Source organism: Mus caroli, unplaced genomic scaffold (genome assembly GCF_978045245.1).
Source record: "Mus caroli unplaced genomic scaffold, Mus_caroli_1 scaffold_6, whole genome shotgun sequence".
Taxonomy (NCBI): domain Eukaryota; kingdom Metazoa; phylum Chordata; class Mammalia; order Rodentia; family Muridae; genus Mus; species Mus caroli.
Genome location: NW_028227261.1, coordinates 135,409,036 through 135,430,367, shown reverse-complemented (window position 1 = coordinate 135,430,367; position 21,332 = coordinate 135,409,036). Strand labels below are relative to the sequence as shown.

At 37.5% G+C, this 21,332-nt stretch overlaps 1 protein-coding gene across 1 annotated transcript in view; it reads right to left on the bottom strand.

Moving 5' to 3' along the window:
- The window catches only part of Cnbd1 (cyclic nucleotide binding domain containing 1), a 367,012-nt gene that overhangs the window by 323,791 nt on the left and 21,889 nt on the right, over positions 1 to 21,332 (bottom strand). Inside the window, exon 3 of the mRNA XM_085838485.1 lies at positions 18,587 to 18,700. Within this exon, the coding sequence (XP_085694611.1) occupies positions 18,587 to 18,700 (114 nt within the window). The remainder of the gene's footprint in view (positions 1 to 18,586; positions 18,701 to 21,332) is intronic.

Here is a 21,332-nt window from a genome sequence, read left to right as displayed (position 1 = left end):
AATTACTTTTCCTTAATATCTCTTAATATCAATGGACTCAACTCCCCGATAAAAAGACATAGACTAACAAACTGGCTACACAAACAAGACCCAACATTTTGCTGCTTACAAAAACTCATCTCAGAGAAAAAGATAGACACTACCTCAGAATGAAAGGCTGGAAAACAATTTTCCAAGCAAATGGTCTGAAGAAACAAGCTGGAGTAGCCATTCTAATATCAGATAAGATTGACTTCCAACCCAAAGTCATCAAAAAAGACAGGGAGGGGCACTTCATACTCATCAAAGGTAAAATCCTCCAAGAGGAACTATCAATCCTGAATATCTATGCTCCAAATACAAAGGCAGCCTCATTCATTAAAGAAACTTTAGTAAATCTCAAAGCACACATTGCACCTCATACAATAATAGTGGGAGACTTCAACACACCACTTTCACCAATGGACAGATCATGGAAACAGAAACTAAACAGGGACACAGTGAAACTAACAGAAGTTATGGATCAAATGGATCTGGCAGATATCTACAGAACATTTTACCCTAAAACAAAAGGATACACCTTCTTCTCAGCACCTCATGGTACCTTCTCCAAAATTGACCATGTAATTGGGCACAAAACAGGACTCAACAGATACAAAAACATTGAAATTGTCCCATGCATCCTATCAGATCACCATGGACTAAGGCTGATCTTCAATAACAAAATAAATAATAGAAAGCCAACATTCACGTGGAAACTGAACAACACTCTTCTCAATGATACCTTGGTCAAGGAAGGAATAAAGAAAGAAATTAAGGACTTTTTAGAGTTCAATGAAAATGAAGCCACAACATACCCAAACTTATGGGACGCAATGAAAGCATTTCTAAGAGGAAAACTCATAGCTCTGAGTGCCTCCAAAAGGAAACTAGAAAGAGCACACATTAGCAGCTTGACAACACACCTAAAAGCACTAGAACAAAAGGAAGCAAATTCACCCAAGAGGAGCAGACGGCAGGAAATAATCAAACTCAGGGGTGAAATCAACCAAGTGGAAACAAGAAAAACCATTCAAAGAATCAAACAATGAAGGAGCTGGTTCTTTGAGAAAATCAACAAGATAGATAAACCCTTAGCCAGACTCACTAGAGGGCACAGGGAAAGCATCCTAATTAACAAAATCAGAAATGAAAAAGGAGACATAACAACAGATCCTGAAGACATCCAAAACACCATCAGATCCTTCTACCAAAGGCTATACTCAACAAAACTGGAGAACCTGGATGAAATGGAGAAGTTCCTAGACAGATACCAGGTACCAAAGTTGAATCAAGATCAGGTTAATGATCTAAACAGCCCTATATCCCCCAAAGAAATAGAAGCAGTCATTAATAGTCTCCCAACCAAAAAAAGCCCAGGACCAGATGGGTTTAGTGCAGAGTTCTATCAGACCTTCAAAGAAGATCTAATCCCAGTTCTTCACAAACTATTCCACAAAATAGAAACAGAAGGTACTCTACCCAACTCATTCTATGAAGCCACAATTACTCTGATACCTAAACCACAAAAAGACCCAACAAAGATAGAAAACTTCAGACCAATATCCCTTATGAATATTGATGCAAAAATCCTCAATAAAATTCTTGCTAACCGAATCCAAGAACACATCAAAACAATCATCCATCCTGACCAAGTAGGTTTCATCCCAGGGATGCAGGGATGGTTCAATATACGGAAATCAATCAACGTAATCCAGTATATAAACAAACTCAAAGACAAAAACCACATGGTCATCTCGTTAGATGCAGAAAAAGCATTTGACAAGATCCAACACCCATTCATGATAAAAGTCTTGGAAAGATCAGGAATTCAAGGCCCATAGCTAAACATGATAAAAGCAATCTACAGCAAACCAGTAGCCAACATCAAAGTAAATGGTCAGAAGCTTGAAGCAATCCCTCTAAAATCAGGGACTAGACAAGGCTGTCCACTTTCTCCATACCTATTCAACATTGTACTTGAAGTCCTAGCCAGAGCAATTCGACAACAAAAGGAGATCAAAGGGATACAAATTGGAAAAGATGAAGTCAAAATATCACTTTTTGCAGATGATATGATAGTATATATATGTGACCCTAAAAATTCCACCAGAGAACTCCTAAGCCTGATAAACAGCTTCGGTGAAGTAGCTGGATATAAAATTAACTCAAACAAATCAATGGCCTTTCTCTACACAAAGAATAAACAGGCTGAGAAAGAAATTAGGGAAACAACACCCTTCTCAATTGTCACAAATAATATAAAATATCTTGGCGTGACTCTAACTAAGGAAGTGAAAGATCTGTATAATAAAAACTTCAAGTCTCTGAAGAAAGAAATTATAGAAGATCTCAGAAGATGGAAAGATCTCCCATGCTCATGGATTGGCAGGATCAACATTGTAAAAATGGCTATCTTGCCAAAAGCAATCTACAGATTCAATGCAATCCCCATCAAAATTCCAAATCAATTCTTCAACGAATTAGAAAGTGCAATCTGCAAATTCATCTGGAATAACAAAAAACCTAGGATAGCAAAAACTCTACTCAAGGATAAAAGAACCTCTGGTGGAATCACCATGCCGGACCTAAAGCTCTACTACAGAGCAATTGTGATAAAAACTGCATGGTACTGGTATAGTGACAGACAAATAGACCAATGGAATAGAATTGAAGACCCAGAAATGAACCCACACACCTACGGTCACTTGATCTTCGACAAGGGAGCTAAAAACATCCAGTGGAAGAAAGACAGCATTTTCAACAAATGGTGCTGGCACAACTGGTTGTTAACATGTAGAAGAATGCGAATCGATCCATTCCTATCTCCTTGTACTAAGGTCAAGTCTAAGTGGATCAAGGAACTTCACATAAAACCAGAGACACTGAAACTTATAGAGGAGAAAGTGGGGAAAAGCCTTGAAGATATGGGCACAGGGGAAAAATTCCTGAATAGAACAGTAATGGCTTGTGCTGTAAGATCGAGAATTGACAAGTGGGATCTCATGAAACTACAAAGCTTCTGCAAGGCTAAAGACACCATCAATAAGACAAAAAAACCACCAACAGATTGGGAAAGAATCTTCACCTATCCTAAATCAGATAAGGGACTAATATCCAATATATATAAAGAACTCAAGAAGGTGGACTCCAGAAAGTCAAATAACCCCATTAAAAAATGGGGCTCAGAACTGAACAAAGAATTCTCGCCTGAGGAATACCGAATGGCAGAGAAACACTTGAAAAAATGTTCAACATCCTTAATCATCAGGGAAATGCAAATCAAAACAACCCTGAGATTCCACCTCACACCAGTCAGAATGGCTAAGATCAAAAATTCAGGTGACAGCAGTTGCTGGTGAGGATGTGGAGAAAGAGGAACACTCCTCCATTGTTGTAGGGATTGCAAGCTTGTACAACCACTCTGGAAATCAGTCTGGCGGTTCCTCAGAAAATTGGACATAGTACTACCGGAGGATCCAGCAATACCTCTCCTGGGCATATATCCAGAAGATGTCCCAACCGGTAAAAAGGACACATGTTCCACTATGTTCATAGCAGCCCTATTTATAATAGCCAGAAGCTGGAAAGAACCCAGATGTCCCTCAACAGAGGAATGGATACAGAAATTATGGTACATTTACACAATGGAGTACCACTCAGCCCTTAAAAAGAATGAATTTATGAAATTCCTAGCCAAATGGATGGACCTGGAGGGCATCATCTTGAGTGAAGTAACACAATCACAAAAGAACTCACACAATATGTATTCACTGATAAGTGGATATTAGCCCAAAACTTAGGATACCCAAGATTTAAGATACAATTTGCTAAACGCATGAAACTCAAGAAGAATGAAGACCAAAGTGTGGACACTGTGCACCTTCTCAGAATTGGGAACAAAACACCCAGGGAAGGAGTTACAGAGACAAAGTTCGTAGCGGTGATGAAAGGATGGACCATTTAGAGACTGCCGTATCCAGGGATCCATCCCATAATCAACTTCTAAACGCTGACACCATTGCATACACTAGCAAGATTTTGCTGAAAGGACCCAAATATAGCTGTCTCTTGTGAGACGATGCTGGGGCCTAGCAAACACAGGAGTGGATGTTCACAGTCAGCTATTGGATGTATCACAGGGCTCCCAAGGGAGAAGCTAGAGTAAGTACCCAAGGAGCTAAAGGGATCTGCAACCCTATTGTTGGAACAACATGATGTACTAACTAGAACCCCGGAGCTCTTGTCTCTAGCTGCATATGTATCGAAAGATGGCCTAGTCAGCCATCAATGGAAAGAGAGGCCCATTGGACTTGCAAACTTTATATGCCCCAATATAGGGGAATGCCAGGGCCAAAAGAATGGGAATGGGTGGGTAGGGAAGTGGGGGGCGCTATGGGGGACTTTTGGGATAGTATTGGAAATGTAATTGAGGAAAATATGTAATAAAAATATAAAAAAAAATAAAATAAAATAAGGAGATGCTTGAAAAAAAAAAAAAAAGGTGTTATCCTCTCCTATGCCAAAAAAAAAATAAATAATTTCTTTAAGACTTCCTTTTACTCTTGAAATGAGCTACAAATCTGCCATAGCCTTTAAAAGTGTGGCTGTTAAACTTGTTTGAGGAAGCATAGAATTGTTAAGTCACTACTATCACACATATTAATGTTGTGCCATGCTCAGAAAAGGAGTCATGGTTATTATTCTCTTTGCTCTTTGTGCAGAGCACCCCTGCACTCTGATCCAGACACGATCTTTGAGCAGATGGATTGCCATTTGCCCAAGGCTAAGGCCATCTGAGTCTTTTTCTTTTTTTCAAAATTATTTCATTTGGGAAATTTTGTGTTCTTTCTCTCCTTGTGCCACAGCTTCTAAAAGTACAAATCATACCAGTCATGTTCTTGTGAAAATACAAACAGGGATTAGAAGTTTTGGGGAGGCAGGAATGGGTAGGTGAGGAAACACCCTCATAGAAGCAGGGGGTGGGGGAATGGCATAGGGAATTTCTGGAGGAGGGACCAGTTTAAAGAATATATGCAATAAAAAATAGGAAAAAACATCCAATAAAAATTTGAAAAACAAAAGTTTGAAGTCCACACACATCTAGATATTTTATTTTATCTTCCCTATGACCATCTTCATCCCTCCTCTTGTGATGTAGGTAGGCCAGTAGGCAACTGCTTTTTCATTGTACCTGTTCCTTTGAACAGTGTTCCTATTCTTAACATCCAAAAGCCTGGACTAATGACTGTTCATAAATATTAATCACAGTGCAGTGATCACTGCTTACAGGCTGAAGGCCATGTTTATTTTATTCTGTACTAGCAGAGTGCCAGACAAACAATGGATTCTAGATTGGTGTTAGTCAAATTAATTATTGAAAAAAAGAATTAATGCAAACAATTGTGGTTATACTGTCTGAAACAAACTTTACCATTACTTGATATATTTCTAGATCTGTTTAATTCACAAGCATTATAGCCTTTTACTGTCTAATCACTCAAATCTTTGAAATCTTTCTCTTTTATCTTTTTTTATCATCCTCTATGTCATCCTCTTTCCTAGTTTCCCCTTCCGAAAATCCCCTAGCCCCTCCCCTCTCCCCCTGCTCCCCAGCCCACCCACTCCCATTCCTGGTCATGGCATTCCCCTTTACTGGGGCATAGAGCCTTTGCAGGACCAAGGGCCTCTCCTCCCATTGATAACCAACTAGGTCATCCTCTGCTACAAATATAGCTAGAGCCACAAGTTGCACCATGTGTTTTCTTTGATTGGTGGTATAGTTCCACGGAGCTCTGAGGGTACTGGTTAGTTCATATTGATGTTCCTTGTATGGGGCTTTTAAATCTTTCTTATCATAGACCTAAGCATCATCTAAGTTCAAAGAATGTGAAGTGAATAATTACTTAAAGATGTAGATTGTGCTTCATTTGACATATTCTAAATAAAAATCACCTGTGATACTGATTTGTACTTCTCAGAGAAATTTATATTTTTCAAATGTAAACCGTTAACCTAGTTTGCTTTGATAACTGCATTGTTTATCCACATTTGCAGATGTAGCTCTCTGGAAATCACTTCCAAGAGTCCTAAAGGTTATTTTAAAGAAATGAAAATATCAGTAGAGATACTGAAGTTCTAATTGGTGATCAAAAATATTATGAAATTACCATAGGATTACTTACAGCACAATCCCTACCTATTAGCATAAACATTAGCATTTTGCTGATATTTGTTCCCAATGACTACGTCTTCTTAGCATAGAATATAGATATAATTCTGTAAATAGGCTCACTCGAATGAATAAAGTTATTTAAAATACTTGACTATGGCTACCAGACCTACTGATTTAAAAAATCATCATCATTATATATCCTAGTAACAGATTCATCAATTGACGTACACTAAAAATACTAGAATGAAGAGAAAATCCTGCTACAGAGAATTTTGTCTTGTGATTTGAATATGAAAGTAATTTAGTTGTGCAAGCTCCTTAAACATAATGGAATTTTATGTAGTGTCCAGCTAGTAACCTTGTTTTTATATTGCTGTTTTAATGGTTTTTGGAGGTGGGGAATTTCTTTAAAAAATAGTGTACTACTTTTTGTTATCTAAAACCTTGACCTAGCCAAGAATCACCTAGGAAAGGCATCTTAATAAAAACATATCTTGAGCAGGTTGGCTTTAGGGAATGTCTGTGAATGACACAGACCACTCCTGTAGGAGGCACCATTCCATAATGAGAAAAGGCTAGCTGAAATCTCACAAGCAAGGAGCCATGTGCTTTTTCTTTGGAGGCCGTTGACTGTGGATGAGGGACTTTACGTTTGAACCTTGACTTCTCTGCAGCAACTGATTGTAACCAGAAGCTGCAAGCCTAATAATCTCTTCCTTTCTTGTATTGCTTTTTTTTGTTTTGTGTTGTGTTTTGTTTTACTTTTGTGAGATAGAATTTATTATGTAGTCTAGCCATCTAGATGTCCTAGAACTTGCTATGTAGAACATGCTGGTTTTCAACTCATAGAGTTCGAACTGCTTTTGCCTAAGGAGTGCTGGGATTAAAGGCGTGTGCTACAAAGCTCATCCTCCTATATTGCCTTTTATCTTCTATCTATCTATCTATCTATCTATCTATCTATCTATCTATCTATCTATTTTGGGGGTTATACTTTTTTGGATATTTTCTTTATTTACATTTCAAATGTTATTCCCTTTCCTGCCCTACCAGAAACCTCCTATCCCATCCCCCCTCACCCTGATTCTATGAGGTTGTTCCCCCATCCACCCACCCACTCCTACCTCTCTGCCCTAGCATTCCCCTACACTGGGGCATCAAGTCTTCACAGGACCAAGGGCCTCTCCTCCCATTGATGTCTGACAAGGCCATCTTCTGCTATATATGTGGCTGAAGCCATGGGTACTCTTTGGTTGTTGTTGGTGGTGGTGGTGGTAGTGGGGTGTATATGTTATCACACCTACAAAACTAAAATGAGGACAAATGGTATGATTATATGAAGCACCACCATTTCCCACAGTACATGGTAGTAATATATATATTTCAAAGACTATATTTCAAAGGCTTGTCCACTATACAACAGTGAGCTATCATGTTAAACTTGTGCTTTTTCTAGATTATTTAAAAAAAGAAAGTGAAAGGCATATAAGAACTTTCTAAAGGTACATTGATGCTATTAGACAAAATAAAAATACCAAACTCCAGTCTTCAAGGTCACAATACGGTATTCTTTAAAAACTAAACAAAATGTAGCTGCTTCTATATTTCATTTCTTCTACCCTAAAATATTCTAGAAATTCACCTTCTAATATATTTCCAAATTAAGTTTAGATAGTGCCAGCAATTCCAAACCCTCTTTGACCTCATCCTTGATCTATTCTTTAAGTTTTTAATTAACATTTTTTTAATGTTCTAGTAGAAGTGCTTCTCAATGTCTCAGGCAGGTCTTCTGTTTATTTTCATTAATATGACTCTAGTCCAGTGAGCTTCATACTCACGAGAAGCACTTACTCCCTCCTTATACATGATGGATGGAGTTCTTCCAGTCTCTACAAGTGCTCTCACATCAGGCCCTCTCCAGATGCCCAGAGCAAAGCAGTTAAATGAAATATACAATATTGACTATAACAATCGTAATAGGCATTGGTGTTGGTCAATAGCTTTAATAATGTCTTTCTGTGACTGTTAAGCCACAGCCAAAACTATGCTTAGGTCTCCTGAGAGGCTATAGTATAGTGTCCATTGTACCAAAAGGAAAATCTGGACGAACCCAAAGCTGACTAGTTTTGTAGGAACTAGATACAAGATGGATTCATTTTGGAAGAGAAATAAGAAATTGAGAAAATTTCCCCATTAGTTTGGCCTGTTGGAAAGCTGGTGGTGCATGTTCTTTGTCAACAGTTTATGAGAGAGGAACCCAATATAACAAAACCACAAGCTGGAAGCAAACAAGACCCACAGGGAGCTCCTGGTTTCCAGGTCTAAAATCAAGTGCCATGAGGTGCAGTACCTCCAGGACAAAAAGGAGATCAAGGCCATCCAAACAGGAAGATAACAATAAATCAAGCTTCCCTCTCTTATCTATACATAGTAACCCTGGTCACACATTACATAGATCAGGTATCCAAAAAGTTTAATGACAGAGGTATTTAGTATCTGCTAACAATTGTTTCCTGATTATATTTATTCCTAAAATATGTTGCTTAATCAGTGATTTATTCTCATGGTATTGAATATATTGTGCAGTTTGTATTTTTCCCTTTTCTATGTTGATGTTTAATATGAGTGAAAATAAAAAGTTAATTCTTGACAGGTGCAAGCATCCACATAAGACATTCCTCCCATCTATAATACAGGACCTTATAATAAAAAGAGCTAGAGTGGTATATATAAATACATTGCATGAAGAACTCTTGTGGGAGCAGCAACTGAGTTCAAATTTTTAATAGACTGGATTTTAACTCAATTGGCAGTATGTTTCTTGTCCCTTTGAAGTAGATTGCATTTTATAATATGAAGAATATAGATTAATGTTCAGTATTGGTTTATATTCATTTTTTATTAGATATTTTCTTTTTTTTTAATTAGGTATTTTCCTCAATTACATTTCCAATGCTATCCAAAAAGTCCCCAATACACTCCCCCCCCTCAGTCCCCCACCCACCCACCCCCACCCCTTGGCCCTGGCATTCCCCTGTACTGGGGCATATAAAGTTGGCAACTCCAATGGGCCTCTCTTTCCAGTGATGGCCGACTAGGCCATCTTTTGATACAAATGCAGCTAGAGTCAAGAGCTCTGGGGTACTGGTTAGTTCATAATAATGCTCCACCTATGGGGTTGCAGTTCCCTTTAGCTCCTTGGGTACTTTCTCTAGCTCCTCCATTAGGGGCCCTGTGATCCATCCAATAGCTGACTGTGAGCATCCACTTGTGTGTTTGCTAGGCCCCGGCATTGTCTCACAAGAGACAGCTATATCTGGGACCTTTCAGCAAAATCTTGCTAGTGTATGCAATGGTGTCAGCTTTTGTATTTATTTATTTATTTATTTTGAAGCAGGGTTTCTCTGTATAGCCATGGCTATCCTGGAACTCACTCTGGATCCCAGTTTGACCTCAAACTCAGAAATCTGCCTGCCTCTACCTTGCAAGTGCTGGGATTAAAGGTGTGCACTACCACTGCCTAACTTATATAGTTTGTTTCCCCCACATTTTTTATTAGATATTTTCTTCATTTACATTTAAAATGCTATCCCAAAAGTCCTTTATACCCTCCCTTTGCCTTGCTCAAGGGGCCTCTCTTCCCAATGATGGCCAACTAGGCAATCTTTTGCTACATATGCAGCTCTGGGGGTTCTGGCTAGTTCATATTGTTGTTCCTCTAATAGGGATGCAGACTCCTTCAGCTCTTGGGTACTTTCTCTAGCTCCTCCACTGGGGACCCTGTGTTCCATCCTATAGATGACTGTGAGCATACACTTCTGTGTTTGCCAGGCACTGGCATAGCCTCATACAAGACAGCTATATCAGGGTCTCTTCAGCAACTCTTGCTGGCATAAGCAATAGTGTCTGGGATTGGTGGCTGATTATGAGATAGATCCCTGGGTGGGATAGTCTCTGGATAGTCCATCCTTTCATCCTAGCTCCAAACTTTGTCTCTGTAACTCCTTTCATGGGAATTTTGTTCCCTATTCTAAGAAGGAACAAAGTGTCCACCCATTGGTCTCCCTCTTCTTGATTTTCTTGTGTTTTACAAATTGTATCTTGGGTGTTCTAAGTTTCTGGAGTAATATTCACTTATCAGTTAGTGCATATCTAATGACTTCTTTTGTGATTAGGTTACCTCACTAAGGATGATATCCTCCAGACACATCCATTTGTCCAAGAATTTCATAAATTCCATATTTTTAATAGCTGAGTAGTAGTCCATTGTGTAAATGTACCACAGATTCTGTACCCATTTCTCTGTTGAGGGACATCTGGGTTCTTTCAGGCTTCTGGCTATTATAAATAAGGCTGCTATAAACATAGTGGAGCATGTGTTCTTGTTACCAGTTGGAACTTTTTCTGGGTATATGACCAAGAGAGGATTTTCCAGTAGTAACATTATGTCCAATTTTCTGAGGAACTGCCAGACTGATTTCCAGAGTGGTTGTTCCAGCTTGCAATCCCACCAACAATGGAGGAGTGTTCCTCTTTTTCCACATCCTCACCAGCATCTGCTGTCACCTGAATTTTTGATCTTAGCCATTCTGACTGGTGTGAGGTGAAATCTCAAGGTTGTTTTGATTTTCATTTCGCTGATGATTAAGGATGTTGACTATTTTTTCAGGTGCTTCTCAGCCATTCGGTATTCCTCAGTTGAGAATTATTTGTTAAGCTCTGTACCACATTTTTAATGGGGTTATTTGAATTTCTAGAGTCCAGCTTATTGAGCTCTTTGTATATATTGGATATTCGTCCCCTATCAGATTTAGAATTGGCAAAAATCCTTTCCTAATCTGTTGGTGGCCTTTTTGTCTTATTGACAGTGTCTTTTGCCTTACAGAAGCTTTGCAATTTTATGAGGTCCCATTTGTCAATTCTTGATCTTACAGCACAAGCCATTGCTGTTCTGTTTATGAATTTTCCCCTGTGCCCATATCTTCGAGGCTTTTCCCCACTTTCTCCTCTATAAGTTTCACTGTCTCTGGTTTTACGGGGGAGGTCTTTGATACACTTAGATTTGACCTTAGTACAAGGAGATAGGAATGGGTCAATTCGCATTCTTCTACATGATAACCTCCAGTTTTGCCAGCACCATTTGTTGAAAATGCTGTCTTTTTTCCACTGGATGGTTTTAGCTCCCTTGTCAAAGATTAAGTGACCATAGCTTTGTGGATTCATTTCTGGGTCTTCAATTATATTCCATTGATCTACCTGTCTGTCACTGTATTTATCACAATTGCTCTGTAGTACAACTTAATGTCCAGCATGGTGATTACACCAGAGGTTCTTTTATTGTTGAGAAAATTTTTGCTATCCTAGGTTTTTTTATTTTTCTAGATGAATTTGCAAATTTCCCTTTCTATCTAAGTTAAGAATTGAGTAGGAATTTTGATGGGGATTGTATTGAATCTGTAGATTGATTTTGGCAGGATAGTCATTTTAACTACATTAATCCTGCCAATCCATGAGCATGGGAGATCTTTCCATCTTCTGAGATCTTCTTTAATTTCTTTCTTCAGAGACTTGAAGTTCTTATCAGATCTTTCACTTCCTTAGTTAGAGTCACACCAAGGTATTTTATATTATTTGTGTATATTGTGAAGGGTGTTATTTCCCTAATTTCTTTCTCAGTCTGTTTATCATTTGTGTAGAGAAAGGCCATTGATTTGAGTTAATTTTATATTCAGCTACTGCACTGAAGCTGTTCTTCACAATTAGAAGTTCTCTGGTAGAATTTTTGGAGGCACTTTTATATACTATCATATCATCTGCAAATAGCGATATTTGGACTTCTTTCTTTCCAATTTGTATCCCCTTGATCTCCTTTTGTTGTGGAATTGCTTTGGCTAGGACTTCAAGTACTATATTGAATAGGTAGAGAGAAAGTGGGCAGCCTTGTCTAGTCCCTCATTTTAGTGGGATTGCTTCCAGCTTCTCTCCATTTACTTTGATGTTGGCTACTGGTTTGATATATATTGCTTTTATTATGTTTAGGTATGGGCCTTGAATTCCTGATCTTTCCAAGACTTTTATCATGAATGGGTGTTGGATTTGGTAAATGCTTTCTCAGCATCTGAGGAGATGATCATGTGGTTTTTGTCTTTGAGTTTGTTTAGTGGATTACTTTGATGGATTTCCATATATTAAACCATCCTTGCATCCCTGGGATGATGCCTACTTGGTCATGATGGATGATCATTTTGTTGTGTCCTTGGATTTGGTTTGCGAGGATTTTATTGAGTTTTTTTGCATTGATATTCATAAGGAAAATTGGTCTGAAGTTCTATTTCTTTGTTGGATCTTTGTGTGATTTAGGTGTCAGAGTAATTGTGGCTTCATAGAATGAATTGGGTAGAGTACTTACTGTTTCTATTTTGTGGAATAGTTTGAGGACGGTTGGAATTAGGTCTTCTTTGAGGTCTGATAGAACTCTGCACTAAATCCATTTGGTCCTGAGCTTTTTTTGGTTGGGAGAATATTGATGACTGCTTCCATTTCTTTAGGGAAATGGGACTGTTTACATCGTTTATCTGATCCTGATTTAACTTTGGTACCTGGTATCTGTCTACGAAGTTGTCCATTCATCCAGGGTTTCCAGTTTTGTTGAGTATAGCCTTTTGTAGAAGGATTTGATGGTGTTTTGGATTTCTCCATGTTCTGTTGTTATGTCTCCTTTTTCATTTAATTAGGATACTGTCCCTGTGCCCTCAAGTTAGTCTGGCTAAGGGTATATCTATCTTGTTGATTTTCTAAAAGAACCAGCTCCTGGTTTGGTTGATTCTTTGAATAGTTCCTTTTGTTTCCACTTGGTTGATTTCAGTGCTGAGTTTGATTAGTTCCTACTGTCTACTCCTCTTGGGTGAATTTGCTTCCTTCAGTTCTAGAGCTTCTAGCTGTGCTGTCAGGCTGCTAGTGTATGCTCTCTCTAGTTTCTTTTTGGAGGCACTCAGAGCTATGAGTTTTCCTCTTAGGACTGCCTTCATTGTGTCCCATAAGTTTGGGTATGTTGTGGCTTCATTTTCATTAAACTCTAAAAAGTCTTTAATTTCTTTCTTCATTTCATCCTTGACCAAGGAATCATTGAGTAGAGTGTTGTTCAGTTTCCACGTGAATGTTGGCTTTCTATTATTTATGTTGTTATTGAAGATCAGCCTTATTCCATTGTGGTCAGATAGGATGCATGGGATAATTTCAATATTTTTGTATCTGTGGAGGCCTCTTTTGTGACCAATTATATGGTTAATTTTGGAGGAGGTACCATGTGGCGCTGAGAAGAAGATATATCCTTTTCTTTTAGGAGAAAATGTTCTGTAGATATCTATTAAATCGATTTGTATCAAAACTTTCTTTAGTGTCCTTGTGTCTCTGTTTACTTTTTGTTTCCAGGATCTGTCCATTGGTGAGAGTGGGGTGTTTTCATCTCCCACTATTATTGTGTGAGGTGCAATGTGTGCTTTGAGCTTTACTAAAGTTTCTTTAATGAATGTGGCTGCCCTTGCATTTGGAGCATAGATATTCATAATTGAGAATTCCTCTTGGAAGATTTTACCTTTGATGAGTATAAAGTGTCCCTCCTTGTCTGTTTTGATAACTTTGGGTTGGAAGTCGATTTTGTTTCATATTAGAATGACTACTCCAGCTTGTTTCTTCAGACCATTTGCTTGGAAAATTGTTTTCCAGCCTTTCACTCTGAGGTATTGTGTGTCTTTTTCCCTGAGATGGGTTTCCTGTAAGTAGCAAAATATTGGGTCCTGTTAGTGTAGCCAGTCTGTTAGTCTATGTCTTTTTATTGGGGAATTGATTCCATTGATGTTATGAGAAATAAAAGAAAAGTAATTGTTGCTTCCTGTTACTTCTGTTGTTAAATTTGGGATTCTGTTCTTGTGGCTGTCTTCTTTTAGTTTTGTTGAAGGATTACTTTCTTGCTTTTTCTAGGGTGTAGTTTCCATCCCTGTGTCAGTGTTTTCCCTTTATTATCCTTTGAAGGGCTGGATTCGTGGAAAGATATTGTGTGAATTTGGTTTTATCATGAAATACTTTGATTTCTCCACCTATAGTTCTTGAGAGTTTTGCTGGCATTCTGGTGTTCTCTTAGGGTCTGCATAACTTCTGTCCAGGATCTTCTGGCTTTCATAGTCTCTGGTGAGAAGTCTGGTGTAATTCTAATAGCCCTGCCTTTATCTGTAACTTGACCTTTTTCCCTTACTGCTTTTAATATTCTATCTTTATTTAGTGCATTTGTTGTTCGGATTATTATGTGTCGGGAGGAATTTCTTTTCTGGTCCAGTCTATTTGGAGTTCTGTAGGCTTCTTTTATATTCATGAGCATCTCTTTCTTTAGGTTTGAGAAGTTTTCTTCTATAATTTTGTTGAAGATATTTGCTGGCCCTTTAAATTGAAAATCTCCATTCTCATCTACTCCTATTATCCATAGGTTTGGTCTTCTCATTGTGTCCTGTATTTCCTGGACGTTTTAAGTTAGGATCTTTTTGCATTTTGCATTTTCTTTGATTGTTGTGCCGATGTTCTCTATGGAATCTTCTGCACCTGAGATTCTCTCTTCCATCTCTTGTATTCTGTTGCTGATAGTCGCATCTATGGTTCCTGGTTTCTTTCCTAGGGTTTCTATCTCCAGAGTCTCACTCTGGGTTTTCTTTATTGTTTCTATTTCCCTTTTCAGGTCTTGGATGGTTTTGTTCAATTCCTTCATGGTTGTGTTTTCCTGTAATTCTTTAAGGGATTTTTGTGTTTCCTCTTTAAGAACTTCTGCCTCTTTAGCAGTGTTCTTCTGTATTTCTTTAAGTGAGTTATTAATGGCCCTTCTTAAAGTCCTCTACTTGCATCATGAGATATGATTTTAAATCCGAGTCTTGCTTTTCGGGTGTGTTGGGGTATCCAGGACTGGCTGAGGTTTGAAGTGCTGGGTTCTGATGATGGTGTGTAGTCTTGGTTTATGTTAGTATGATTTTTATGTTTGCCTTTTGCCATCTGGTAGTCTCTGGAGTTAGTTTTTATAGTTATCTCTGATTGGAGCTTGTTCCTCCTTTGATTCTGTTAGCCTCTGTCAGCAGTCCTGGGGGTCCAGCTCTCTCCTGAGTCTCAGTGGTCAGAGTACTCTCTTCAGGCAAGCTCTCCTCATGCAGGGAAGGTGCACAGAGGTCTGGTGTTCAGACCTGCCTCCTGGCTGAAGATGAAGGCTTGATACAGGGCCTGTCCCAAAAGATATGTTGCCTCTGCAGAGTGTGTGCTCACCTGCACAGACTGGTCTCTGAGGGACCCAGGACTCTAGATGGCTCCCTCACTTGCTCTGGCAGGCAGAGCCCTCCCAGGTGGACACCTCTCCTCTGGTGGGAAAGTTGCACAGATATCTGGAGCCAGAAATGGGGTCTGCTCCAGAAGCTGTGTTGCTTCTGCCTGTCCCTGAAGCTGTGTCACTTCTGCAGTCTGTACTCTCACCTGTATACACTTGTCTCTGAGGGATCCAGAACCCAAGATCAATGTTCAGTTTTGTTAACAGCCACATGGTCAAGAGATGAAACCGTGATTTTTCTTTTGCCATGAGGCACATGCTGATTTCCATCAAATGTTCTTTAATGTCTTCTTTTGAAAAGTGACTTCCAGAGATTTACCCATTATTCACTCATGTTGATTTCTTGCTATTAAGTCCCTTCTGTATTTTGGGTCCTGCTTGTCAAATGTAGAATATGTGCAGATATTTCCTCTCAATTCATTGCTATGTCCTCACTCTCTTTCCTTTGTCTTTGAAATGTGTCCTAGCTTACCATCAACCCTTGTGTAGCTTTCTTTTATTTCCTCTGCTTCTTTGATATGTATCTAAAGCATGTAGCACAATTTTGACTCTTAGCCTAAAGTTGTATAGGATATTTTAAAGGTTTGAATTTAGGCTATTGTTTAATTTCTAAATAGTTGACTATCATTTCTTCTAATCCTGATATTAATTTATTTTAATGCACTATGTTAGATAATAAATGGGTACAATCTCTCTGATTGTAAGTATGGTTTCAAAGTTCTTTGTTTGGTGCTGGTTGGATTTTGTCACTCTGACACAAACCTTGGCATACCTAGGAAGGAGAAAACTCATTACCCCTCACGTTGACATATAGATAATTCTGTAAAGAAATTTCTTGGTAAACAATTGATATGAGGGACCATCCCACTGTAGGTATTGCTAGCCCACAGGAGGTGGTTTTGTAAGGCAGGCTAAGTATGGAAAACACTCCAGGAAACACTATTCCTCTATGATCTCTTATAGTATATTTTTCTCAAATGGAGGTTTCTACCCTGCATTTAATCTTTTTGTTCCCAGATGAAAGACATAAACTTTTATATTTATAATAAGCCTACAAAGCACTACAGCTAGGCAGATACCTACCCTCTAAGCACTTATGTCTTCTTTCCTATCAATAATCCCTAGTTATACTTTGCCATATTTTATCTGGGCTGCACTTAACTCCAATTGGCCAGCCTGAAATGGCCATATTTTCAGGACACACTGATCCCATGGCCTCTTCTCCTCTCCTTCTCCTTATAGTCCTCCTAAGACCACAAGCCCAGGAACTAAAATTCCACCTTCCTGTCTTCTGCCCAGCTATAGGCTATAGGAGCAAGATCACATAGCATTACTTGATGTATGTGAGGATTCTCTCATCCCTGAGGTAACCAGACCCACTATTTAGCATTATAATACATAACAACAGACCAAACCTCAACAGTTCCTGCTTCATTTTCTGCCTTGAGGTGCTGTCTTGGCTTCCCCTGAGGATGAACGATAGTCTATAAGCCAAGTATTTTCTCTAGTTGCTTTTTTATAGTGTTTTACCACAGCAATAGAAACCTAAGACTCCATCTTTCAATACATTACCTAGTTTCGAAAAGAAAAACGTTTAATCCTCCTATTGAATTATGTGCCTTCAAGTAATTCTCAACAAACTTTTATACATTCACCCACAATTTTAACACTTTAGTTTTTTCATAGATTCTCCTTGTGCTCAGACCTTTACCCCAGTGTTTTCTATTTAGTGTGTCAGCAATATTTTCCCATTACATGGGTAGGTATGTGGTTCAAGACTAGCAAATCAAAATTTATTGATAATCCATGATTAATTCACAAGAAATTCTAGTGAATTTGTAAATGAGTTATTTTTAAAACTAGGTTTTTCTCACCTGAAACTTAATAAATCTAATCTGTACAAATCAATCATAACAAGTATGAAAATGAAACCAATCTTCCAAAAAGGTGAGGCAGACCCAAGAAAGGAAAATAGTTATCAAAATTATAGTTTAAGCCTGAACCTGACTTTCTTCCCAAATATATCAGAAATGCACCTTAAAATCTCCATACTTCTCAAGCTAATTTGATTGGCTGATTGGACACATAAATCAATGTTGCTTGTTTTCCTGTTGTGTTATGTATTTTGCACCCTGTATTAGTTATTTCTATGCTGCTATAATAATATATCAAAACCAGAAGTACCTTATAGATGAAAGAGTTAATGTGGACTTATGGTTCCAGAAGGATTATCTATAATACTAAGGGAAGCTTGTCAGCAGGTGGCTAGTACAGGAAACTGAGTAGTTTTGGAACGTTTCATAATGTTTTATTGTGGCTAGGCTTATAGAATAAGACATCATGAGAAACTTAAATAACTAAAGTACCTCTCTTTCCCCTTAAGTCTTCATTAAGCTACAGGATTAATGCACTTTTGAAAGGACCACAGGGAACACAAATTAGTCAACACAGATCGTGTGAGCTGTACAGCTTTTGGATGTATAGCTGAAGAACTCTATATCAGCACGTGGCAGAGATATTTGTACATCCATGTTATTGCAACATCATTCATAATAGTCAAGCTTATGATTGGCCTACTTGATCAACAGATAACTAGAACAAGAAAGTTTCCAATATGCACAACAGAAATTTACTCAGTCAAAACAAAATAAAACAAGCAAACAAAACATTAGACTGAAAGAAAACAAACACAATTGAAGACCATCATATTATGTGAAAGAAGCAAACTCTTAAAAAAAAAGACAAATAAGTTTTTTTTCCCTTTTATGGATCCTATATTTTACAAGGATACATAAAATCACTTAAATATATAATAGATGAATATGTCATGCAATTTAAAAGGAGACTAGAGGGAAACTATAAGACAGTGGGCAGACAGGGAATTCAGAGAAGTTGGTTTGTCATGGGACATAATCTCCTGGAATAAAATTGTTATTATGAAACTCAGCAGCACTATGTAATATGAACACCCACCACCCATAAAAAGCACAAATATATCCACAGATAAATTTCACTTTCAAAAACAAAAACGATTTTACCTTTTGTCAACCTGGTGAGAAACTTTAGGCAACACTGTCTTTTCACGCAGGAATATTTGAGGATATTGCTTGATGAATGCATCATGAGCCTCCAAACGAAGGGAAGAATGCTGGCTAAAGCAAGATAGGGAGAAGAGCTGTAAGGGTCACACACCATTTTTTTACAAGAATTTTAATTTATTATATTAATTTTTTATTATTTTTATTGCCAAGCTTTTTATTTTTGCAGTTGAGTAAAGCTGTTATTAATTCAGCATAGTAAAATTTCTCCAAAATGATTCACAAATCATTTGCCTAAACATGCATATACATATACATACATACATATACACAGATATACACACACACTTATGCATTGTATACAGTCTTCTAAGTTTTTGCAATAACTGATGAAAGTGTCATGTACTGTGCTTTAGATCTATAGTAAATAATTGTTATGTATGTGAAAAACCTCAACATGTTCCACTCTGGAAAGTCACTGGAATCATCTAAGATAGTTTTGGTGAGTGGACAATTAATTCTTTTACTGATAAATCACAAATTCCTATGGTACAAAAAGGTAAACTTCTGTACCTCAGTGACCTCGCCTGCGTGAATTCTTCCACTGTAAACATACCAGTAAGCAAGATATATGGAACTAGGGAAAACTGTTAAGAAATGTTGGGCAATAAGTTTGTGCACATTTGAAATGTTACTTCATGTGATTTTTAACTAATAACTACCACAAAATGTTATCAATATCTGAAATGCCAAATATTCATCTTAACAGCTTATTTCAGTAATTAGTAAAATGATCATCTTTCAGATTAAACATTGACAAACATCTTGGTCAATAGTTGCTTGGTGACAATTTTTTTGTTATTTTTGTTTGTTTGTTTGTTTGTTTTTGTTTTGGCTGTCCTGGAACTCACTTTGTAGACCAGGCTGGCCTCGAACTCAGAAATCTGCCTGCCTCTGCCTCCTGAGTGCTGGGATTAAAGGCGTGTGCCACCACGCCTGGCTGTATTTTTTTTTTTTCCTTATGCAGCTAGATCCCAGTACAGGAAAATGCCAGGATCAGAACCAGAAGTGAGTGGGTTAGTGAGCAGGGTAAGGAAAGAAGATAGGGGGTTTTTGGAGGGGAAATGAGGAAAGGGGTAAATGAAGAAAATATCTAATAAAATTAATAAAAAAAATTTTTTCTTCTTTTTTGTCTATGCAAGCAGTGACACGTTAAAATATTTGCAGCTATGTATTTGTTCTATGATATTTTTCCAAAACATTGTATTGATATTTGGCACAAAATAAGTTACATGTATTTTTAAAATCTGATTTTATTTGCCTTGATTCATATAGCCAGATGAGCATGCAAATTAATGCAGTGTGTATTTTTATTATTTTCTTACAACATGACAAATACTGATCAAGTACCTACTCAGTTTTTAAGTTTGTCCATGTATTTCCATTGAGCATTTTTCACATAAGTTTATTGGAAAACTCACATTTAATAGTCATAAATTTTACATATCTACCTAAATTCTTTAAATATTTGTTCTATTGCATATATTGTAGTAAGGTTTCATTGCATATTTGTATAAACTAATGATGTTGATAAATACCTGAAGTACTTCTACTTTATCAATTAGCCACATCATGTAAGTAGAATCTGAGGGACATATGACAGAAATTAAAAGAAGGGAAATAATCAAGTACTATGTGTGGAGATGATGCAATTCTCAGAACAGATCTTCAAGTGTCCTTGTGATATGATGATGTGTGTTTTATATCACAAAAAGTTATTATAGTACATTCTGACCTCTCTATCTCCTGTAATTATTATAGTATATTCCTACCTCTCTATCTCCTATATTCAGGGACCATGAAATCAAATGATGAAAGTACACAAGATCATATAATAAGGTAAAAACAGATAAACTTAAGCAGTCATGCCCGCAAAAAGGGATCCATGACCCAGCCATTAAAGGCATACTGTTAGAACTAAATTACTACAAGCTCAATGTAGTCAAATCCTGTCATTGTTTTTATAATCTATAAATCTAACTTTGATTTTAATTTTTTTGATTTTGTTTTGTTTGTTTTTTGTTTTTTGTTTTGTTTTGTTTTGTTTGTTTGTTTGTTTGTTTGTTTGTTTGTTTTTTGAGACAGGGTTTCTCTGTATAGCCCTGGCTGTTCTGGAACTCACTTTGTAGACTAGGCTGGCCTCGAACTCAGAAATCTGTCTGCCTCTGCCTCCCAAGTGCTGGGATAGATTTTTTTTTTAAATGTTGACAACTGCCATGACTTATTTTTATCCCCTCTAAAAACCAAATTATATACTGAAGCCTTACACCTCCAATGTGACTGTCTTTGGTGACATAGAACTACAAGGGACATTGAAAGATATAGTCTAACTGCAACAGGAAAAAAGAAAAAAAAGACAGTGTAGGAGAAGTCTGAAGTAAATATAGAAAAAGTGTTTTATAAATTGCAGTAATTATTCAGACACTCAATAGATAAGAAGATGGTGATTACAGGGTTTAAATGATTTTCTCAAGTTTATATAGTAAAATAAAAATACATTATGTAAACATAGATGCAGGCTGTAGATGCATTATATAGAGTAGGTGCAGTCTGACAGGGAACATCACACTAACACTATTATGGCTGAACTCAAGAAAGTGATGTATAAAGAAGAGCAAAGAAAGATGTGTACTTATATTTCAGTCTTAAAAATATCTTCCATCAAAGGTCCTAATGTCCTTTCCCT